The sequence below is a fragment of the Sceloporus undulatus genome, chromosome 1, assembly GCF_019175285.1.
Source record: "Sceloporus undulatus isolate JIND9_A2432 ecotype Alabama chromosome 1, SceUnd_v1.1, whole genome shotgun sequence".
NCBI lineage: Eukaryota > Metazoa > Chordata > Lepidosauria > Squamata > Phrynosomatidae > Sceloporus > Sceloporus undulatus.
Window position 1 is genome coordinate 145,742,997 of NC_056522.1, and position 25,450 is coordinate 145,768,446.

At 38.9% G+C, this 25,450-nt stretch overlaps 1 protein-coding gene across 1 annotated transcript in view; it reads right to left on the bottom strand.

The window, feature by feature from the left end:
• Positions 1-1,021: 1,021 nt before the first annotated feature.
• Positions 1,022-25,450, bottom strand: part of MBOAT2 (membrane bound O-acyltransferase domain containing 2) — a gene marked incomplete at its 5' end in the record, with an annotated part of 112,784 nt that continues 88,355 nt past the window's right edge. Inside the window, 6 exons of the mRNA XM_042457534.1 lie at positions 1,022-3,100; positions 5,679-5,830; positions 8,661-8,793; positions 12,173-12,237; positions 13,354-13,457; positions 17,438-17,630. Coding sequence (XP_042313468.1) covers positions 2,863-3,100; positions 5,679-5,830; positions 8,661-8,793; positions 12,173-12,237; positions 13,354-13,457; positions 17,438-17,630 — 885 coding nt within the window. The remainder of the gene's footprint in view (positions 3,101-5,678; positions 5,831-8,660; positions 8,794-12,172; positions 12,238-13,353; positions 13,458-17,437; positions 17,631-25,450) is intronic.

Sequence of the window (25,450 nt, forward strand, 5' to 3'; positions counted from 1 at the left end):
TACAATTCTCATGATCCCCTAACACTGAGCCAGGGCATTTAAAGTGGTCTCAAACTGGATTAATTCTGCAGTATGTTTTGGACCTATGAAGAAAATCCAGAGCCAGTTCTCAGTGGTATATGGTGTGTGTGTGTGTGTGTGTGTGTGTGTGTAAAGGCTACCATTTTAGAGCCAGTTCCTCATATCACCTTTTGTGGTGATCCAAGATGGGGATTTAACTCCTATTCCTCTGAATAATCACTGCCACTTACTCTTAGAGGAAAAGGGAAAACACTCCATTTCGACATTATTATGTACAGTGAAGCCAGACTGTACCTTCCTGGAACTAGATTGCTCTATTTCTACTGGCTGAGATCTTGTGCTAAGGGTACACACAGTGTACACAACCCTCTGGCAGAATGCCTCAGTCCTCTGGGGTTTTCTTCAATAAATGTATCGTTTTCTGTAGCACTGATTCCTCTCATTTATTCATCACAATGATAATAGATTAATATTGTAGCCCTACTTAATCAAACAGATAACCAACACAAAAACATGTAAGAATTGCTCCGTCTCCTATGTCACATATGCTGACTAGCCCATTTCTCCCCTCCCCTTCCATGTGTACAGCGCCTATGTCTGTGGTGGAGTGGTTTGCGCATACTGTTGTACACACAGACGTTTCCATGGAACCCAAAGCCTCAAAAGCACAGAGCTTGAGGTATTTTTTTTAAAAGCTTCTACTTGTATAGCTACCCAGGGTACATCATATCCAGGAATGAGCTACACTGCTCCCTCGGGTTACGAAATTAATTCGTTCCGCGGCCGCTTTCGTAACCCGAAAAGCCTTCGTAAGCCGAATTGCCATAGGCGCTAATGGGGAAAAGCCGCGTTTCGTGCGAAAAAGCGCCGAAAAGCACCAAAAAATTTTTGCGTAACCCGAAAAAAATTCGTAACCCGGAACAATTATTTCCAATGGGATTTTTTCGTATCCCGGAAATTTCGTAACCTGGGTATTTCGTATCCCGAGGTACCACTGTACTTGTTACAGCCTTGCTCACATACTGCTGAAACCACTTTATCTAAAGACAGAATAGAAGTTACACCTTAACATCATTTCACCATTTCCAGTGTTAATATTCACCTCCATGACTGTTAGTATGCAAGCCTTTTTGAAAGTGCAGTTACCTACTCTACAAACGTTTCATTCTATATTTCTGCCACTGACATCATTAACACTATTTTGTTCCCTCACACAGAAGGCACCTGTCTCCAACTATCCACAGATATTGGGGAGGCAGAATATATAAGCGAGACACTCAGCAGTACATATTTTCTATTTCCTATTCTTGATTCAGATTTGATCTGTGAAAATTAAACTTAGAATCCCTTGAGGTTTCTGTATCATTTGCTTTCTATGCTGTCAAAGAGCAGATTTACCCTTCTGTGCTTATCTGAAATATTCAGTCATGCACTGCATAATTAATGTTATGAAACATTATCAGGAAGAAGCTTCAGTTTATTTTAGTAACAGCCCAATCTTGAACTTCATTACTTTTGCTGTGGCATTTCTTATATTTTAAAAGATAAAAGTGTTTTGCATTTACTAAAAAAAAAGACAGTAAAATGGTATGAAAATAAGCAAATAAAAATTATAGCCCTTTAAGCATTTCTTTAGCAGTTATTAATGTTCACCAAAAAGTGATTAATATTTATCAATTCCCTTGATATACTTTAAAAATAAAAATGGGGGGAAAAACCCAGAACAGTTGGGAACATTTTATCAAAAGGTACAGTGAGATCTCCATATATGAAATCCTGGTTTCCTAAATCACAGGCTGTCCGATGTTATAGGGTACATAATGTTAAGGATGAGCTAGAAAATGCCTATTTAGCAATTTCACCCTTTGTTTAATATAAACTGAATTATAACCATAAAATAATCTGACTATACTTATATCATAAGTACCTTCCCACACAAATTCTTTACATCTCTGATAAAATGTCAAGGTAACTGCATCTTAACTTCACTCTTTGTAAAATAATTTGTGCACAGTAACAAGGAGAAATTTTGCTGTAATGCCAGTTTTAACAAGACATGAGATGCTGGCTGCCAATATTTTTCTTGGTGTACCTTGTGTACTGAAACAGCAAAATAAACAAGCCAGAGTATTTAGCCCTGGAAAGAGTGACTTTCAAGTTAAAAACAAAGTCTTCAGAGGGCTCCCTTGAAATGGCCATATTTATCAGATAAAAACAACTATAATTTGGCATTGGCAATTTTTGCAGTCCTGTACTCTACATATGATATACCAAGAAAACCCTTAAAATATTGAGATGCTTATTGCAAATTCCTTCTTAACACTTCAAACTCTGTTTTTTTCCAGTTCCCTATTTTGTCCATTAGCACACTAAAGTTTATATTTAAACTATGTTCCCCACATTATATTAAGCATGAAAATACAACTTAAAAACTTTATTTCAGTAGATAGAGGGCTTAAGGCAAGGTATTTCCTTTTTTAAGGTATTTTCTTTCTGTTATTCTGGACTGAAACAATTGTTCACCACCCCCATCAGTGCCATAGGATACACAACGTACATTCAACAAAGGGGCACACCAATGACCCAATGGACATACGCTGTTAAGTCCTGAGTGCCCATTGAAATAATGGTTAATATTTTCATATAAGGCATGATCCACAGGAACATGGCACAGCAGAGGTTAATTTGCTTTGTTTCCATTCTTACTAGTGTATTCAATATTCTCTAGAGACATAGCATTCTTTTCTTACTAACCATCTTTGCAGACAAATACAAACCCCTTTAAAAGGTGCTATAAATGGGCTTTGAAAATATAAAATATATCCACCGTAGCATCTTGAATCATTGATTTGTTGCTGTATTTCTGCAGGTGAATTCTCTTTTCTGATTGAAACTATTTGCCACTGAATTGCTATCATGTCCCAGAATGCTTTTTTCTTCTTCTTCATCACCATCATCTTGCTTTTTTGACCGAGAGGGCCGGGGGCTTTCTTGTTCTTTATCTCCTTTTTGAGTTCTTTTCACTGGGAATATTAACAACACCAACATGCAGGCAATGTGGAGGCAGAAATAACAGGAGCTAAGCAAAGAAATAAAAATAAAAATCCCTGGTCATTATAATCACACTTCAACATCTACTTTTCAGTCAGAAAATATGCTATATGTACTACATACTGTTCTGTGTAAATGCCCTTATTATTGTATATTTTATTAGTCCAGCTATCTTTTTTGAGCTGTATTTGGATGGTTCAAACTGTGACTTTTGTCTTGAAGACAGTGAATGTAAGGGATCTTCCCATCCAACCTGAGAAGGCTTCTCCATGTCCAGAAGCGCAAGGAAGGAGCTTTGTGAGGCAAGAATATAGCAGAAATACAGTGGGCACTTGGTTTCCACAGGGTTTGGTTTCAGGACCCTCCATGGTCACCAAAATCCATGGATGCTCAAGTCCCATTAAATACAACAGGGTTGTAAGATGGTATTCCTTATACATAATGACAAAATCAATGTTTTCCAATAGGACTTTAATCTTTTTAAAAATATTTTCCAGGCATGGATGGTTCAATCCATGGATAAAAAGGGCCGACTGTACTGGCATCACTGCCTATACAAAAGTTGTTGTAAAGAGCTGAGCTCAGAAGGACAGGTTGCTTACCTATAACTATTTCTTTGAGTGGTCATCTGTGAAATTACTGCGCCTGTGCAGAGCATATGCCAAACCTACTACAATAGCTAGGCCTGAATTTTGACACTAGTCCTGCCAAATCTATATACAGTATAACCCCTAATCCCGGCTGTTAGGTTTAGTTCCAAAGGATCCAAAGGTCCAAGAGGAAGGACACACACTGCGGGGAGGGTGAGCAGGCCTGTGTGAATTCACAGAGGATCATTTGAAGAAACACAGGCCCCATACAGACAGGCCAAAATAAAGCTGCTTCAGGTTACTTTGGAGGTATGCTGTTTAAATGATGTATGTATCTTAAGAGTCTGGAAGCCACGCCAAGGCCATGATCTAGTCCTAAGGACTGGAGCACAGCTTTGGCGCAACTTCCGGACTCTTAGGACACATTCATAATTTAAACAGCATACCTCCAAAGTGACCTGAAGCAGCTTTATTTTGGCCTGTCTGTATGGAGCCACAGTTACAGATAAGCAACCTGTCCTCCTTTGTACTTTGTGTGAATCACACATATGGATGACTAGAAAGCTATTGATACCTGGAGGCGGGAGTATCATGCTACAATACAAGGTATGTATGCAAATAAATGTAAAACTTTATTGAACAGCCAACAATAAAAAGGAGGAAGAAAATTATTACATCAAAAAGAAGTGGGAAGGAACTGTCACTTGAGAGTGGACAATGAAAGGCAACAAAGCTGAGGGGCAGTCTTCCTTCCAGGTAAATGGAGGGTTAATAATATGATGAGATTAAATAACGTTTTATTGATGTCAACATCATGAAGGAATCACAGGTCATGAGAAACAACAGCCCAATGGGATGGTCAGTTAGACAGAGGTTCAAGATGCTTCCAAAGAAAAGTGATTTAAAAAAAAAAACCTGACATGGCCATGAGGCAAAAAGAACAAAGAGGGACAAAATGGCTAACTGTCTGCCACATCTATGGGCAGCTTCGTTGAGACTGGGCAGAGCATCCAGACTCCGAGAACATCTAGCTTCCCAGAACTCCAGTCATGAGTAGCTAGGGAATGTTTAATTTAGCCACTTCAGGGCTTAATCTTATTATTTGATCTTGGCTGAATATGATCTATACTATTCTGTAACTTGTAACTTCTCCAAGTGTACCTGAAGGAAAGGTGCCCTTTATGAAGAAAGATATCCTTTTCTAATATAGAGTTCTTGCTTAGAATAAAGCTTTTTTAAAAGGATGTCTCTCTTTCACATTCTTTCACATGCATTGGTTGGTATGGGGGTGTGTTTACCTGCACAATCAGGTGGAAAGCACAAGCCAGACTCCTCAGTAATTTCCCACTGAATCACCAGAAAAGGGGGAGTCAAAAATGTTGATGGTGGCAGATATGTTTACATGCCCTCATGGGGTCCCAACCTTCTCAAGCAGAAGCAAGAGGGGACCCACGAGGCTTATGACATGATGGTAGTGGTGGGATTTGAACCCATGGCCCCCGAAGACTGCAGCAGGCGCATAGCCCTTTTGTCCCTATTATTATTATTATTATTATTATTATTATTATTATTATTATTATTATTTATATAGCGCTGTAAATTTACACAGTGCTGTACATACAATCTTTTTAATAAGACAGTTTGTTTTTCTTTTTGCCTCATGGTCATCTGAGGCTTTTTATCACTTTACCACTATCTAACTGGCCATCCCATTGGGCAGTTGTGTCATGATCTCTGACACTTTCATGACATTGACCCCCATAAAATGTAACATACCACCCCCCTCATGTCATTAACTCTTTGTTTACCTGGAGGGAAAATTGTCCCACAGCTGTGTTGCCCAGAAAAAAGGAAGGCCCATTATTTTATGTGCCACAACAGTTTCCAGATTCCAAACACTAAATATTACATGCAATTTTATACACCTGGAATCAAAGTTCAGTTGTTCAGTTGTCAGGAAAAAAGAATAAATAACTTGAAAAATCTTGTTTTTAAAAAGACGTAGTGTCAACTTACCTGTAAAACATGTAAGATGGTTTTACAGAGAGAAGTACAAATGGTACAACTGTATAACTTATTGCTACTTGAGTTGTCATCCATGTCATGATATCGTAACATAATTTAATGGATGGAGAGTCAATAAAGAGGTGCCTAACATTTTTTCTAATCTAAAAAAAAAACACACACACCAAAGACTTATTAAGTAAGAGAATTGTAATATCTTTACAGAACATGTAGCAGCTATACAAATTTTACAAGAAACAACATTTATAGACGCAACCAAAAAGAATTCTTCAATATTCTGCTACAGACATCTTCACACTACTGGTATTTTGGTTCTCCTGTTTATTTTTAAATTCTACCATGGCTTTAACAGAAGACACTATCCTTGCCAGTCATTTTCACTGACCACCTACACTATGTTGATGTTAACAGTAAAGCTCTTTTAACATCAGGTCTGGCTTTGTTGCTCATTCTCAATTTAGAGTCACAACTAAGAATGCTTATGGAATTTACTTTTTGATGTGAACTGACTTCATCTACCCATCTGGGACTAATGGGCAGATTACAAAATATTTATCCTTTCGATGTCACACCTCTGAAATTTGCAATGCAAACAAAAAGACATAGGAACTGTGTTGTTGTATGCGTTCAAGATATTTTTCACATATTGTGACTGTAAGGCAAACCTATATCACTGAGGTTTTTGTTTTCTGTTTTTTTCAGTATTTGTTTGGAAGGGGTTTGCCACTGCCTTCCTCAGAGGCAGAGAGGGTGTTTTAGTGTCAGACGGAGAGAATAGGCAGGCATAGCTCCACCAGACCTAGCCCAGAGACAGAAGAAGAGCTCTCCCTCCATTCATCTGCTATGGCCCTGGCCTTAGATGGAGAGAAGAACCACTGGACATGATCCCCTTTCTCACTGCCATTCCCTTCTCCTTTTGTGTCATGTCTGTTTACATTGTAAGCCTGAGGGCAGGGAACTGTCTAATTAACAATTTGTAAGCCACTCTAGCCCTCCTCCAACCACCATCTTGAGGGGGAGAGAGGCCTGGCCTGGAAGACAAAGAGCCCTCCTCCAACCACCATCTTGAGGGGGAGAGAGGCCAGGCCTGGAAGACAAAGAGCCCTCCTCCAACCACCATCTTGAGGGGGAGAGAGGCCTTGCAATTTTTTGTATTGTTTTGCAATTTTACTGTACATCGCTATGATCACTGCGGAATAGCGGTCTATAAATAAAATTATTATTATTATTATTATTATTATTGCTAAAGAGCAGTGTATAAATACAATAAATAACAACAACACTACCAGTGACTCTGACTCTACACAGTTATAGCGTATCATCTGTGTCTGTGTTGACATAGGTCAGAATACTCCAGCAGCAGCCCAGAGTATTCTGGCCTTGAAGCAGCCCTTGTGTCCCTGGTACGTGGGCACTCTGGAGCGACCCCAGGCAGCTGTTCATATGCATGACCTACTGTGATGCCCACTGCCCCCTCAAGTTGTTCCCTATGAGGCAGAAAGGCAGGTGCCCAGCATTGATCTCATGGCTGGGTGCCTCATTCTGACCTCAGAGGGAGTGACTCACATCAGTAGGCAGCATAGCGAGATACATTGTAATCAGCCATCCAGAGTTGCTCTGCGGAGCTCAGGATTTTTTGGGAAGATCCAGAGCAAACCATGACTTTTTAAAATTTGGTTTAAGGGTGGTATACTGTGGCTTAAGTGCTGAACTGGCTGTACATTACCCAGACATTTTTCACCAGAATTGGGGATTGGGCCCTTTGTTGTCCAGACTGGTTGCCATGAGAATGGGGGAGTGACGTGTTATTTGGCCCATTCAGGCATGGCCTGAACCTGCTCCTTGAAATGTCAGAGCTGCCCACAGTGATACATCCCTTAGGCCTGTTACAGACAGGCCAAAATAAAGCTGCTTCGAGTCACTTTGGAGGTATGGTATTTCAATGATGCATGAGTCCTAAGGGTCCAAAAGCCACACCAAAGCTGCACTCCAGTCCTTAGGACAGGAGCGTGGCTTTGGTGTGGCTTTTGGACTCTTAGGACGCATGCATCATTGAAATACCATACCTCCAAAGTGATTCGAAGCAGCTTTATTTTGGCCTGTCTGTAACAGGCCTTAGTTACATCCCATCTGGATTTCTCTAATGTATTCTGCATTGGGATGCATTTGAAGAGTGTTTTAAACTTCATCTGGTCCAAAGAACTGAAACCAGACTGTTAACTGGGGCTGGCTACAGGAAGCACACAACTCCCTTGTTGCAACAGCTCCATTGGCTGCAAGATACATTTGAAGACACAGTACACAAACTGAGGGTGATGAAATCCTATGAGGCTCAGGTCCAGGCTATCTGAAGGATCATACGTCCCCATATAAGCCTATTAGAGCTCTAAGGTATTTTGGAGAGGCTCTTCTCCTTGTCTTACTCAGGCCCTTCCTGATGGCTGCTCCGGAACTTTAGAACACCCTGCCCTATTCCACCATTTAGAAATTGACTGTAAAATGGTCTTACAGTGGGCCCTTGGTATCCACTTTGGGTTGTTTCCAAGGCACAAAAATCTGTGGATACTCAAATTCCATTAAATTCAATGGCACTGGAAAATGGTGCCCCTATATAAAATGGCAAAATCAAGGTTTGCTTTTTGCAATTTATATATATATTTAATATTTGTAAGCCATGGATGCTTGCATCAGTGGCTAAAGATTCTGTGGATATGGAGGGCTGACTGTATGATGCTGTGCTGTGCTGCTTTGTTGATTTTTATGTGGTGTTTTAATGAATTGTTAAACAGTTTCAATTCTACAGATTTCTAAAATAACATTTACATTATTATTATTTTTGTTGTTTTTAATCTGTATTGTATTATTTTTAATAAACTGTAAACTGTTTTGAGTCCTATTACTAGAAAAAAAGGTGGCATCATCATCATCATCATCATCACCACCATCATCATCATGGAAATCAGAAATACTTACAGTTCGTGCTGCAAGTGTCATTAGTACCCCTGTTAAAAATGTTAAATAATATCCAGGATACACTCCATGCCAAATGGCTGACAAGATGAAGGTTTGTATTGTTGGACTGAAGGAGGCTCGTTCATAGCATACTCTAAAAATTCAGAGAAAAAAATATACCATGTGTGAGGGAAAGGAGGTAGTGTACTTCAGGGGGGGAAAGACTAACCAGGTATAATTCAATTTTTTCATCACTCAGAATTTCAAAGAGGATACCAGAAAAACAGTCCATTGTATAGTTTTTTGTTGGTTTTTTGGACTATGTGGCCATGTTCTAGAAGAGATGCCAGCCACAGATGCTGGCAAAATGTCAGGAATAAACTCTTCTAGAACATGGCCACATAGCTCAAAAAACCCACAAAAAACTATGGATGCCAGCCATGAAAGCCTTCGACTTCACAGTCCACTGTATCTCATCACATGCTGATCATACGTACCCTTTGAAAAACAGACTGCCCTGTCTGAGATAATTTTTGACTACAAGAAAAAGTCATCAATATATGAATTTTTCATAGAAAAAATGGTTTTTGGAGATTCTGAATAGCCTCTACATCTTTTTGGTATGGATTATCCAAGCTGATGGCTGGTTACATGGGGTAGATTGAGAAATTGATACCAACTGTGAATGATCATTCTAGAAAGACTGAAGGAGCAATCCACAATGACTGGGATATCCCCTCGCACTAGCTGCTTAAAGTGAGAGAAAAATTCCAAACCATTTAATGCTTTGCCCCTTTCTGTCTCCCCTTCAGTTTAACATATTGCCTTTAAAAATTACTCAAATAATGGGTTAAAGTAGATAGAAAATGACAGATTGTCTTTGTTTTATTTGATTGTTCATGGTTTTTTTGTATTGTTGTTGTGTTACATCCATAGCCATAGGTGGGGCTGGATTGCTCCTTCAGCCTACCTAGAGTTATCAACCTCTCATTCTCAGGGGGGGCTGAAGGATCAACCACTGGGATATGCTCAAGCCAAACCCTTCACAGGCAGGAAAGGCTGCTTGATTTTTCAAAGACTGCTTATAAAACAGTTCACTCAAATGCTGCCTGCCATGCTTTAAATTTGGCCACATTATAATGTCTGATAAATCTTAGTGGCTCTTTCCATCCTGCTGCTTTACATGATTCTACTAACGAACATGTAACTATGAAAGCCAGTGTATTTGCCACTGACCTTGTCAAATGAGCTCAGACTTCTTGTGGTCTTGGCGTGCGTGAACAACCATAGCACAAATAACTGCAACTTTTCAACCATCATGAAATCACTGATTCAGTGACCCTGAAACCTACAGTTCTCTGATGAAACAAAGCTAATAATGATTCTGTACAGACAGCCCTTGTTAGCTGCAGGTTCGGTATCCCAGATTTGAGCATCCAATAACAGAAATGATTTTTTAAAAACCTGTGAGGTTTAAAGGGCCCAGGCACCAGGAATGTATTCTTCCTGCATGAGCTGCCACAGTGATTCTTCTCTTTCCTTAAAAAGGCAAAAGCCATGGCCTATGTGCTCCCATAAGGAAGAATGTGCATCTGGTGTTTGGAACCGGAGATCTGGGCTTTAGTCTCTTCCATACATGCACTTGGCTCCTGGAAGGAAATCATACCAAGTAGCTGGTGATCAGAGCATTTACTCTCTTCCTTTTAAAGTGGTGCTCTGAAAATCAACTTCAAATAATCTAATTTTATTTTGTTCTATTACAGATTCCCCATTTGAAGATTGCATGTCATCCAAATCTGAATCTTTTTCCTAATCTCCTAACTCTATTTCCTGAGAGGTTAGATGTTCCCCTTCTGATTCTGTATGACATTTCATTAATTTTATTTAAATTAATACTGAAAGTATCTTTGAGGGAGACATCTTTTGTTTTCTCTGTGCCTTTCATTAGTTTTATTACACTTGTTTGATTAGACTTTTGCCCCTGTGATGTCAGCTGATGTTTTTGTGGACATTACTCTTTTTCTGAAGAATATTTCTCTTCTAAACCAAATACAATTTCTAAATTCATTAAAAATAAATTATTATCATGCTTCAAATTCAGTTTGTTTAAATTTGTCTGAGACATCAATTACATTAGATTAATCATGTTATTCAAATTCATTGCAGTTGACAAACATTGATCAGTGAAAGTATTTTGTAGCCTTGCTTCCTTCTCCACATTAATTACTTTCTTGGCTATGCTTTTTTATTGCAGAAATATCATATGGTTGTTGCTGAATGGAAACATTGTGCTCTGCTGATATGTTCCTTTAACTGCCATAGCTCCATCCTAAGGAATCCTAGTATTTGTAGTTTGTTGTGGCACCAGAGCTCTCTGACAGAAAGGGCTAAATATTCCACAAAACTACAAATCCCAAGAATGCCATAGCATTGAACAACAGCAGTTAAAGCTGTGTCAAATTGCATTAATTTTGCAGTGTAGATGCAGCCTCAGATGCGTGCAGTGTAATTAAAGGGCTGATTTTCTCCACTGGGTGTGATAAAGTTTTGCCATTGCTGCTCCTGCTGTCACACAAACCATACACATGTGTGTGTGTGCATAACATTGCAGCCTTTTCTGGGCAGCTCAAAGCTCTCTTTGCTTCTGTCGTTCCCTACTGTCTGGAATTCTCCAATTCAAAGTGGCAACTAGAGTTGCAGTTTTTACTTTGACTGAACTCCGCTTCTCCCTAGGGAGACTAGATCTTTTGCTTTTATTTTCTCCCTATTCTTATCCTTTTAAACTTTTTTTGGCCTTTTCCAAAGTAATTAATTTACATCTTACCACTGTGGTTTTTGAATCTGAGCGCTGATGAGGTGAACGTCCCTCCATATTGCTCTTGCTCAACGACAGGACAATTTTCTTTAAAATGGATTCTGCAGCCTGATCAGAGGTACGCCTCTCAACGCCCAACTGAATGAAAGAAATATTTTTATTTATATTTTCTTGCTCTGCAGCTTGTACGCTTGCAGCTAAATGGGTTTAGTGGTGGATTCCTCCTCCAGAAATGTTTTATTTTTTCTCTGATGGGGCTCAGAACTTTTCTGTCCCCATCTGTGTCAGGAATTTTTCTCTTTTTCTTTGTCAAGTCTCCTGCAGAGGGTCACATTCTATTAGCTATTATTTCACACCTAATTGGTTTTAGTTTAAGTTATATTTTATGTTCTAGAAACTGAGAGAGAGAAATTCTCAGCTAGCTCAAAAGGCAGGAGAAAAAAAACTTGAAGGGGAGACAGAAGGGGGCAATAGATGAAATGGTTTGGAATTTTGGTCTCCTGCATTAATCATCTGGCACAAGGGAATATCCCAATGGTTGTAGATTGTTCCTTCTGCCCTCCTGAAAATGATCATTCACAGTAGGTATCAACCTCTCAATCTGCCCCATGTAACAGGTCAGCAGCTTGGAAAATTTATACCAAATTATTCTTATCATCCAGCAAAGCTATGCTCCCAAGAACCTCCAGTGAAAGCTAATAAGAAATAGAAAAGGTACCTTTTTAGCCATAGAGCTGTCTGGATATTCCAGTTATCAAGAAACATCTTGAAACTCGTTGAAAACTGTAAAATTAACACACCATTATTTTATATTAGTAAAGTTTGCTAGTTTAAAAGAGATATAGACAATTTTCCTTTTATTTTCTGTTTGTTTTGACTACTTTTTTCCCTGACAAGTTCAGAACTCTTTAATCTTGGCCAAGATTAAAGGTTTTGTAGTAGTGTGGAAAGGGAAATTGGTGAGCAATATGACAACTATATTTGTTTAAAATTCCCTCAAAGAATGGATTTTCATGAGATAAAAGAGAAGCTGCCAAAGGTGCTGCTCCCTCATTTATATTTGCCTCTGTATAACACTTCTTTTTCAACACACACACACACATTTTGAACCTCTGATAAACTGAAAATCTGGCAACAGTGATCAATTCACATGTGTCCCTGAATGGAGGAGTCTTGAATCAATCCTTTCTGAATATTTCATAAAAAGTGAAAGGATCCTTCCACATCAGCTCCACTGAAGGGGAAGGCATTTCCTATGCACACAGTGCTCTTTCTTTGCAGAGGGTACATGGAAAGGAATGAAGCATTGCTGTTTCTTCTGGTGTCAAACAATGCAAGCCATCTGTTTTAGGTGACCAAGTAAAGTGGAGAACAGGAGGCAGTCAACAACCAGTGACCAGTCAGGAAGAATGACCACTAGCCATTTTGTGTTAGTTTTAGTAAGCAGAATGCCCATCTCTATGCCTAATGGAGTGGTGACTCTGACCAGAAAGACTGGGCAAATACAGCAGCCTCCAGCCGCTTCAGTGTCAGGGAGTGCACACACACACAGCCCCAGAGTGGCCAGAAGCTGCTCTGAGGCTGCCTAAGGCAGCTCAAGGCTATCAACAAAAAGAGCAGGGAAAATCTGCTCCATGTTAGCAGCTCATTTGGGATCGTAGCAGCAGCCCAGTTTCAGAGCGGGCATCCTTGTCATCATAGTTCTGCACTGACTGGGGCTTGATTCCACTCTTTCATGCCTATCTGTTTCACACCTATGATTCAGCAACCCATACTCCGAATTATGTGCAATTCAGCTCTAAAGCAGATATTATACCAAACGAGAGCTGACAAAAACACAGCATTCTGGAACTCAACATTTTATTTTCCATTAATATTTTCAGAAGATTGATGACCAACCTCTATATGTAGAATCCGTAGATTTGAAATTGAATCCCACTGTGAGACTCCATTTTTGTCATAGCCTCTAAACCCAAACCCAGCTGCATTATTAATTGCATCTGCTGCAATGAAAGAAGAAAATTGGTTGTAAGAAGCTGTTGCGTGTCTTATAAAATTATATAAAATAAGCTTTGCATTTTGATTATTTTTCTAAAATACAAAGATATAGCTGTGTTAGTCTGTAGAATCAGTATGTAGGAGATCTTGTAGCACCTTTGAGACTAACTGAAAGAAAGACGTTGGCAGCATGAGCTTTGGCAGATTTCAGTCTATTTCTTCGGATGCCTCAGATGTTCTACACTCTTTTTAAAAGAGATAACCATATACACCATCCTGTGGAGATCTTAACATCTAATGGAATAATAGTATAAAACAGTTCTTCCACTACAAATACAGCTTTCTTTCTACATCCTTAGAGACAAGAGTTCCTCCACCACTACTTTAGCTATGAACAACACATACTAAATCTTTGTGATATTTCTGCTCTCAAATACTGGATTTCTGCTGCCTGAAGACCCTAAGGCAACAGAAAAGGGAGAACAACAATCCCTTGTCCACAATGAAAGCTGACTTTATACAGCTGAGACCTCCTCTGGAGCTGGATTTTTCATGGGGTTTTGTTTTGTAAATGCATTAAGAACTGCAGGGAAAATTGAAGGAAATTTCACATCACTCAAGACACAGCACCAAGTTCTGGCTGCCAATACCAGACTTTCACATCAGAATTACATTGTTATCTGAAACAAGTCATTAATGTTTTTTGCCTCATGAGGACTCAAAACTCCCCCCCCCAATTACTAAGATAACTCAATCAGAATCCTTAAATTAATCAAAGTTACATGTAGGAGCTTATCGCATTAACAAATAAACAAGCTTACCTCTTCCGTCTTGAATTCAGAATCCGGGATGCCCCCAGATGTTATCATACCTAAATCACCACCGATCTAACCAGGATGCCACTGCCCAGATGCATCCCGGGTTGAAGCCTCACTCAGCCGCCCAATTTTTGAAGTCAGAAGCTCCTTGACTTCGAAAAATTGCTTGCTGAGCAAGGCTTCAACCAGGGATGCATCCAGACAGTTGCATCCTGGCTAGATCAGCGATGATTTAGATATGATAACATCCGGAGGCATCCCAGATCCTCAGTTCAAGCAAGAAGAGGTAAATCAGCATATTTGTTAATGTGATAAGCTCTGTAGTACTGACATACAGTTTACCAGTGATTCAATGGGTCAATTCTAGTTGGGACTAACAATAGAATAAGTTCTATCAAAGCAAAATAAAAATAAAAATTGACTTCAAGATACATCTAGATACACCAGGAAAACAAAAATGTTTCATATCATAGCTTTTTGTGGGTTTTTCGGGCTATGTGGCCATGTTCTAGAAGAGTTTCTTCCCAATGTTTCGCTAGCATCTGTGACTGGCATCTTCAGAGAATGCTTGCCTGGAAAAGAGTTGGGTATATATATTGTGTGATCCGGAAAGGCAGGAGTGATTTGCAAGTGTATTGTTCTGTTGCTAATGGCAGGCCTTAGGGTAGAGGGGTCTGCAAAAGAGGATTTCCATAGTGGAAAAAGAAAAAGAAAAAAGAAAAGGAACATTGCCATTCTTGGATGTCCTAGTCATCTGCAAACTGAACCAATGTTTGGGTCACATAGTATACAGAAAACCTACACAAACCTGCACAAGAACTCCAACTATCACCCAGGACAAAAAAGAAGCACAATCAAAACAATGGTAGACCGGGCAAAATGCATCTGCGATCCCCACTTCTTGGAAGATGAACTGAAGCACCTGAACCGGGCTCTAACTGGGCTAATGGTTATTCCAGCTCAGACATCAGAAAGGCTACCAGGCCCAGAAAAGAATCAAGGAACACAAGAGACACTGCAGACTGGGTCGGCCAGAAAAATCAGCAGTAGCAGAACATGCCACAAACCATCCTGGGCATAAAATACTGTTTGAAAACACTGAAATTTTGGACCAGGCCAACCACTACCTTGTCAGGATGCACAGGGAAGCTACTGAAATTCATAAACACCTGGACAATTTCAACAGGAAAGAGGAAACCCTTAAAGTAAGCACGGTTTGGCTACCAGTCCTGAAAAATAGCAAGATCAAGATTCAACAAATGCAAATGAGAAATCTCCCAGGATCAGGGGTTTCCCAGCAGTCCTTCATTTTGTCATCTCTTTTGTATAATTCTTCTGTGTATTGCAACCAACGTCTTTTTATTCCTTCCTAGTCTTGAATTTTCTTTTGATTTCCTGGATCTTGTGAAATAGACCTCTTGTTTTCTCTTATTGTCGTTGTTTTCTATTTCTCTGCATTGGTCATTGTAGTAATTTTATTTTTCTGCACAAACCATTGTACTGTTGTATTCATAAGTCTTCGTTTGTTCCTATCTCCCTTTTGTTTTTCTTCTTTTCTTTATTTCGTGTAGTTTTTTTCCTGTCATCTGTTTTTTTCTCTTGCTTTTTATTTATTGAAAGTGTCTGATTCCATTCTTCTTTTATTATGTCCCCATAATTCCTCTGGTTCTCAGTCTATTATGCTTAGTAGTGCAAATCTGTTCCTTATGTTACCAGTAAATTCTGATGAGATATTATTTAGATCATATTTGGTATAATCACTGGTTTTGTTTTCTTCTTGAGTCTTAATCTTATATTTGATATGAGTACAGTCAGCCCTCGAGTTTTGTGGAAGAGCTGCTCCAGATCCCCCCGTGAAAATGGAGACTCGCCGATATTCAAGTCCCATAGGCTACAATGGGGCGCATTCCTACAAGTGTGTGCGGGGCGTGCCTCATTGAAATTTATGGAGGTCGTCTCACCATGAATATTCAAGACCATGGGTCTCAAGTCCATGAGAACCGAGGGGCGACTGTAATTCATGATCTGGTCCTATACGGTGTGTGGTGCACACCCCACACACACTCACGGGAATGCGCCCCATTTTAGCCTATGGAACTTGAATATCTTGGCCACCAGTACAGAGTTCTGCCATCTTTTACTTCCAACTATATTCCAGAGAATAAGACCTGGAGAAATGGATGCAAGCTATAGGAAAAGAGATTCCACCTAAACATTAGGAAGAACTTCCTGACAGTAAGAGCTGTTTGACAGTAGAACACACTCCCTCAGAAAGTGGTGGAGTCTCCTTCTTTGGAAGTCTTTAAACAGAGGCTGGCCATCTGTTGGTGATGCTTTGATTGAGAGTTCCTGCATGGCAGGGGGTTGGACTGGATGGCCCTTGTGGTCTCTTCCAACTCTATGATTCTATTCTATGAAGACGTTTTCATCCTTCAGTCATGTTTTGCTGCAGGACCTGTACTTTGACAGTTGTAAATCAAATCCCTAAGTTTCAGCCAACAGCCATGTACATGTTTTTTCACAGACAAAAATGGCTGGGCAGAAATTATTCCAAACACTGTATTTTATTTGTGCTGATTACATCTTCTGCAAGCAAGGAGATCTGATAACTGCTCAAAGGAAATGTTTATTCTTATGTGTACATGTGTTTGGGCACTTATCTTTGGGGCTAGTCTTCATTTGACATCCACAAACACTCTTGGGTACATAGGCATTTTATCCCTCATACATTAGTTTATTCATTGGGTTCAGAGAGTACCTGAGATTAAGGCGTTCAAGGGCAGTTTGTTAATCTGTCTGGATGAGATTTAAAATTAAGTCTATGAAAAAGAAGAGTGACCATTCAAAAGCTTCCATAAAGGATCTAAAAAGATCCTGGACACCAGCAGTGAGACATAACACCCATCTGTTTTAATGTCAAAATGAATGGAATCAAAATACATCAACAATGTTTTCTAAGATCAATAACACCAAGTTACATAGATGGTGTGCAACTTACTTATATTTAAAGCCAACTGAAATAAATCATCAGTACCTTTGCAAAATAATGTCTATGGACACAGTTCCTTTTCAATCCACAAGAGGCCACTGTCTCAAATTGATTATTTAAACTCCAGAACACACAACTCCAGCTTGCAAAGGAACATTTGTACAAAAAGAATACTTACCCAAAGTCCATGCAAAATAGTATTTGGGTCTAGCTGCCATAAGAGACAGGTACAAGTAGATAACCCTTGTAGGCAGTGACGCTGTTGCTCTAAAATGATCATCAATGTTGTATTCTACAGGCAATGTTTTGCTAATAGTCATATGAAACAATAAGGATAGTCCACACACTACGAGTTTCTGCGCCACAGCTATCTGAAACAGGTAAGAGGAAAGAGTTTGTAAGTACTTTTTAAAAGCTATGAATATGATCCAGCTATCAACTTTGTTAAGATTTGAGCAGGTGGGGACAATTAATACTTTTGCTTCCTTAAAAGAACACGATATACATTAGACTACTTTTCTAGTAGTAATTGCAACCTCTTACAACTCTAGGGGGCTGGGGAAATGGAAGGTGTCCTGGCAAAGCATATGGCTTCCACACTTTAAAAAGCAGCCTTAATTTTCACATTTTAATTTAATACATAAATGGATATTTGTACATCTCCCTCAACATCAGGCAAACTCACCAGAAACATGTCACTTTTGCCACTTTTCTGGACATGTCATTTAGCTAGAGTGACAAGTACCAACTGGACTAACTGCTTTATCACACTAGGGGGCAAACAGGATTTAAACGAGAGTTAAACTAGAGAAAACCAGGAAATGTTGTGTGTTAAACATAAGCCATTTCCTGGTTTTCTCTAGTTTAACTCTCGTTTAAATCCTGTTTGCCCCCTAGTGTGATAATGAGTGGTCAAATAGAATCAACAACTGTAGGGTGTACAATCTCAAATACACTGGGAAGCTCATTTATATACACCCACTTAAAAAAATAGATCCCAACACTGAACAAGAAGTGCCCTTTCTAAGTCAGAAATGATCCCTTCATCTCCTCTATAATTAAGCAGCAGCTCCCTATGACTTTTATATACATATACATGACTGCAGGCATGGCGTAGTGGTTTCAGCGCTGGACTAGGACTTGGGAGAACAGGGTTCAAATCACTACTCGGCCAAAACACCTTGAACGGGTCACTCTCTTTCAGCTTCAGAGGAAGACAAAGGCAAACCCCTATGAATAAATTTTACCAAGAAAACCCCTTGAGAGGTTCACCCTAGGGGCATCATAAATCAGAAATGACTTTAAGGCGTGTGTATGTGTGTGCACGCGCGCACGTGTGCACACACACTACACTTTTCACACTTTCACAAACCATACTTCTCTAGGGAGTATATTGTCCGGTTTCTCAACCAGAGTTTCCTGAAATTCTAGGCTTCTATGAGAGGTAGTTAGGGGTCCAAAAGAGATTGTTGTTGTTGTTGTTGTTGTTTAAAAAAACACCTCTTTTTTAGCTGTAGATACTGTATAATAATTTTATGCAAGAGTTCCCTGAGACCTGAAAATGATTTCAAGTGTTCCTCCAGGGTGAAAAGATTCAGAAAGGCTGGCATAATTTGTAGAAATATAAAATGTAACAAAAATACAATAAAGCAGTATTTTTTTCTGACAAAAGGTTAATTGTGGGATACAACAGTCTGGATTGCATGTACCACTTAGCAATGAGAAGAAAAAACTCTTTCACTTCTATTTTCAACTCATTGTGCTTGCAGTACTTATCAATCTGACCCAAGAACTGCATTGGGAAGGGAGGGAAGAAGCAAAGCAATCTCAGTTGCCCGCTGGCCTCTTAAGTTAAACCTCAACCAATTGCTGAAAGTGACTGGCTTCACTCAAGGAAGAGCAATGAAGCACTCATAGTCAGCATTTGCAGGGCTCAGCCAATACAGTACTTGGAAAGACCAACTGAGAGCATCTAGCCTTATGCATGGCTTACGGAAGTGGCCTCCTTGGGGTGGAGGCTTTCCTGGTCAATTAAGGGAAACAAGTCAGGTTCATTAACCAAAATATGAAGATGACTTGATTATTTAAACCATGATTTACACTAATTAATTTATCCAGATTTTGGAAATAAAAAAGTTGACTGCTGTTATCTGAGTGCAGAAGCAAAAACTTCCAATCTCTTTGCAAAAATGTCAGCAGAGAGAAGGTGGAGGACTCTATAACCCTATGGCTTGCTTCTACTCACCAACACAGCACTGGCCTGTGGTCTTTTGTGCTAGTGTAATCATTCTGCTTTCTTTATTTCATTTCTCCTGGATTAGGTATTATCAAGGCACAAGACTATGGGTCCCATCTGAGTAGGAAATAAGGAAGAGGTCTAACAGGGATTGGTTTATAACAGGGGTGGGCAAAGCGTGACCTATGGGTTGAACTCCCAGAGCTATTTTTGTGGCCTCTGGAGATCCAAAATAAAATAAAATAAAAAATGCACACACACACGCACACACAAAAGAATTTTGCATTGGAATGCCCCCAAATATACTCTATAAGGGCATTTCCACCATGGCAGAGGCAACCCCCCCCCAAACCTTTGGTCCTGAAAATCTCCAAAATGTCCATTAGGGAATGTGGGATGTATTTCACATTTTCCAGACTTCCTGGACCAGTTTAGGCACAAGAAAGGCCTTTTTGAAACCCAAAACATGGTGGAAATGCACGCATAACTCCCAAAGGCATTTGGGGCTCTTTTTGTGGCAGCAAGTGTGGCCCTCCAAGGTCTCCTAGGTGGCTAATGCAACCTCCTAACCTTCCACAGTTACCCAATCCTGGTTTATAGGGACCGTCACTGATGCAATTGCTGGGGGTGGGTGGGTTGTGTTTTATTGATTACAGCTGAGATCAGTGTCTTGATATAAATGTCTGTCAGGAAACAGGATGCATTTCCTTGCCTGGTAAGTGACCTACCTATAGGCTTTAAAAATGTTTGTAAGCTTGTGAATTACACATGAGGTATATCACACAAAAGGTAAAACATTTTAAGGCATTTGTACTTGGAATCCTATATGACTGCATTAAGCCTCCAAAGAAAACCAAATAAACAAAGCACAATATTCTGATATACCAATTTGTTGAATGATATGCAACTGTTTCCAATTTAACAGAGTCCTTACTAAAAAGAACATTAACAGCTATTGGTCCATTTAAACAAAACACCCTATTCATACTTGCAGTGAATAGAGTCCCTCTGCCCCCCACTCCACACATATTACAAATGCTGCTTTCACACCAATCTGCAGATTATGTGGTGTTTTCTGGAATTTTCTCTTTCTGCCTTCTAAAATTATGTACTGTGTGATAGATTGGGGGAGTGTATTTGCATATATGTTTGACACATCAGCTACTGTTTTGATTTAAAGTGTCACTCATTTCCTCAGATTCCCCACCTTCATTTATCTCCTCTTCCCTGACCTTGCCCTGCTGCAGCTTTCTTTCATGGAAAAGAAGACTGGACGAGTAGAATTGCTTCAGGCATGGTCTGACTCTGTTGCTGGAGCTTGAGAGCACAGGAGTGGGCGCATGCAATAAACAGGGCCTTGTATAAAGCAGAGAGAGCTCACAGAGTAACCTATACTACCTGAACTACGTCTATTCTTAGAGCCGAAAATAATAAAGACAACAGTGTCATATTATTCTAATTTATGTTCTCAATTTCCCATTTCTTATAGTAGGTGTACTAGTAGCTATTCAAAAAATAATTGAGCCACTATGGTTTGTACTATGTTTATCTAGCCACTGCAATATATTAAAAGAACACTGATTTTTACTGTTCTGCACTGTTTCTTATGCTTTGCACTTTCATCTCATCTTCCAACTGTATTCTTTCCATGGACTGCATTCTCAGCTCAGTAGTATATTAATTGTTTACCGGGGGGGGGGGGGGGTTGCTTAGTTAGGCATTTTTAATTTATCTGAGCAAAAGGCAGAAGGCAGCCAAAGATGTTAATAAGCTTTATTTTGTCAATTACAGCCATACGTGCCATCATAATTCCTAATATGTTTTGTACCAAACTCTGCTTCACAACGATAACTGTGACAGAGAAAATATGGCCTAGATTATCAAAGACAAAAGTCTGCTCTCTGGAGAACATGTAGATGTCTTGTAGGAGTCTAATGTTCTGATCCACAGCCTATTCCCCTGAGGGTGCCCAGGCAAAACTGACTTTTATTCCACCCTACAAAGTCTGATTTAAACTCATACCTCTTATTTTGAATACAGAAATACTACTGCTATCTGTTTTATGAAAGTTATTTTTAAAAGCCTGAGTAAATATTCACTATTAAATCAAAAATCCTGATTCACTAGGTATTAAAACCACTTCTCTACATTTTAAGAATTATTAAACTACATTTGTCAACATAAGTAATGCTTAATATGAATTTTCTGCTTTATTTCCTTTCTAAATCACATTTAAAACCATTAAATTTCATTTTATCACTAGGCATGAAGTTTAATAAATTTTAGAAGGATGTTGTGATCATTGAAGTTTTGCTCTGAGGAGCACATACAGAACCTGAAATGTACTATTCTTAGTTCATTTAGAATGCTGAAAGGATTTTATTATTTATGGAGTTGTCAGACTCCTGTACAGTATTGTCTTGGTTCATAGCCTTTCCTTATCAAGTTAAGACTGGTTTTATATTGAGAGGAGAGAAGGTTGAAAATGGTGCACGATTTGTCTCCTGTCAGATATGTTTAAGAATACCCTGTGACATGTTCTCTTTTAAATAGTTAAGTATTTACCCTCTCCTGTTCTAGAGTTTCATGTCTTTGTTATGAAATTCCTTTGACATAAATTTTTTGTATGATTGTTTCTGGAAGTATGGAATTCTCAGCACTTGGGGATAACTAATTTATTGAATGGTTTTATGTGCACACATGAGAGGGAAAGGAAGTACAGAAAACCTCTTTCCCACATTTGACAACTTCATGTGGTGTAAAAATTGCTGCTCAGCAATCCTTACTTCCTCAGAATAATACATTACTAAAATAGTTCCCAAATGAGAAAAAAGCCCAGATAATGTATACCTACACTATAATTATGAATTCACCCATTAATATAAATTTTACCCATGTGTAAACCAATAAAATAATCAAATAAAACACTTGAACATTATATATAGAAAAATTCATTTCAGGTACCATGCCATTTAATGCAGTATGTCAATGCAGTACCTATCCTGCCAGTGCAATCCTAGTTGCCAATTTGTTTGGAAGCACATTTCAAAGTTTTGGTGAGGAAGTCCTAAGTGGTTTAGGTCTGGGAGACCTTCAGCACTATTTCCTCCAACACCAGCCTGTACACATCCTAAGATCTCATAAAGAGTGCTTTCCTGAATCCTAATTACAGTGACGTGCACATGACTGGTAGAAGAAGAGAAAGAGCCTTCTCGGTTGTCAAAAGCAAATTTGTGGGATTTCTTGGCCAGGGAATCTAGGCTGAAACCATCTTTGACACAATTTTGCCTTATGGCAAAGACTTTCTTGCTTAAGAAGTTGTTTATGTCTTGCTATATCTGTTGAACCCACATATTTTTATGACATTATTGTTCCTGTTTTGGAGTTTTAGTTTATTTTATTATTAGTTTTAATTGATGGTATATAAGCACCAGACTTGCCGATAATATATTTTTGTACATATACAGTGGGTCCTTGGTACCTCTAGGGTTTGGTTCCAGGACCCCCCATGGATACCAAAATCAGTGGATGCTCAGGTCCCACTAAATACAATGGTATACTAAAATGGAGTGCCTTATATAAAATGGCAGAATCAAGGTTGTTTTTTTTAATTTATCATTTTTTTTTATATAAGTAAGTATGACCCTAAAAGAGATCACCATTATAACCCTAAGAAAGACCACTTAAAGGCATTTTCTTCCATGAGCCTCCATACTTCTTATGATTTCTATATTGGTGGCCTAACTTACAAACCTAGTTGTCTTTTTAACTGCCTGGACATAGCTGGTGAAACAGGCTTATCTGCTTCTCTCTTTTCTCTCTTTTTTGTCCATTAATGTCCAGTAAGGGATCCTGGAGACAGCTGCTGTTTATTGGGCCCATTGTAGGCAGGCACACATAACAGCAGATCCCTATTTAGCTCATTGGATGGTGTTGATCAAGTAATTATTAGAGTCTTACTTGTTAGTAAGATTAACAATGGTGATGATAATAACAATTACTTAAAATGTAGTTCACATATATTATTTCAGTAAAACAGTCCTGTAAGGAAGGCCTATACCAGGGGTAGGCAACCTTTTTGAGCCGGGGGCCGGGTTGCTGTCCCTCAGACAACTGGGGGGCCGAAGCCAAAAAATAAATAATTAAATAATTTGTTTAAAATATTAAATATATAAATAAACCAGGACAAATGTAGGACAAAATTTTGAAATGGAAGACACTTTTTTTAAAAAAAAATGGAGGACACGCGAAAAAATTTGCTGATTTTTTAAAAAATGTTAATATAAATGCATGTTTCTGAGGCTTCTATAGACAATTGCCCCCCAAAGGTCCCGGCGGCAAGACCGGGCTGGGGCCGGTCCCAAGGCCTCGCCGGGCCGCATCCGGCCTGTGGGCCGCAGGTTGCCTACCCCTGGCCTATACTATAATTTCATTATACAGGCTGAATATCTGAAATTCCGAAATCTGAAATACTCCAAAATCCAAAATTGTCCATACAGATGGCTGAAATAGTTGACACCTTTGCTTTCTGACAGTTCAGTGTACACAAACTTTGTTTCATGCACAAAATTATTAAATATATATAAAATTACTTTCAAGCTATGTGTATAAATAAGGTGTATATGAAATAGAAATGAACTTCTTGTTAGATCTGGGTCCTCTCTCCAAGATATCTCCTTATGTATATGCAAATATTCCAAAATCCATAAATAAATAAATATAAATCAGATTTTTGGGGTCACTTGTGGTCCCAAACATTATGGATAAAGAAGACTCAATCTGTATCGTATTTTTATTCTTTCACAGCTTAACTTCTGTCTGATCTTGGAAGCTAAGCAGGGTCAGCTATGGTTGGTACATGGAGGGAGACCAACAATGAACACCAAGCACTGTAGATGATATTTCAGAGGAAGGAACCAGCAAAACCACTACTGAGTGTATCTTGCCTAGAAAACGCTATTAACTTCATGGGATCACCGTAAGTAGACAGGTGACATGAAGGCATGCACACATACAAAGAGCTTATTCTATTTTGCTGTTTGATAGCAAAATCATGGCTGGGCTGAAATTTAAAACAGAGTTCTTGATGGAGAACTCATGGTCTTCACACTAAATATCTTGTTCCTGGGCCATGGTCTGAAGGCACATGATACTGCTGCCTACTGTCACAGTTACAGCCATACTTCTCTGTGCTATGGTTGTTCTACATAACTGTACACCATATAACTTTTTTTAAATAACATTTGTTACAGAAATTATTAAATTGTGTCTTTGTATCTTATGCTTAAACATCAATGGAAAGACAGTGACTGATCTCCTGAGATGATTAACACTTTACTTTAGGACCCCTGTTGGAATACATTCATTTTGATGCTTGCTCGACAGCTTCTTAAGTTATAAGTTCATTCATTAAAGCTTCTGAGCTGAAACAAAACTGGTGACATTTGGGTTTTCCACATACTGAGTTATGCATATACTGCAGGCAATTAACAAGGGGTTCAAAAGCTACAGTATTTCTAAGAAGCCAGAAGCAAAGGGATTTGTTCTACAGGAACATGGAAATACGAGGGTAGCTAAAAGCTATAAGAAAAAGAAACTTACGAAGATAGACATTAATTTGAGACTGTTGACACCACTGAACACCAACAAATGATAGCTTGTAAAAAGGCATAATAGGAGGGAGATATGAAATAAATCACTTGAAAATGTTGACTAGATTCAGTTAACATGCAATTAGCACGGTAGAAATTCTTACATTAAGCTGATATCATGCACCTAATGAAGTTATCAGAAGGAAAGGGAGCTGTTATTAATTTTATGTTGTAGAAATTAAATTCAAACAAAAAATAATCATATTAGGTTGGGCAAACCACAGTTCTAGAGCTTCACATTTGCTGATCCTCATTACCCAAAAAAGTTATGCTTAATATAATGATGCAGTATTGTTGTTCTTTA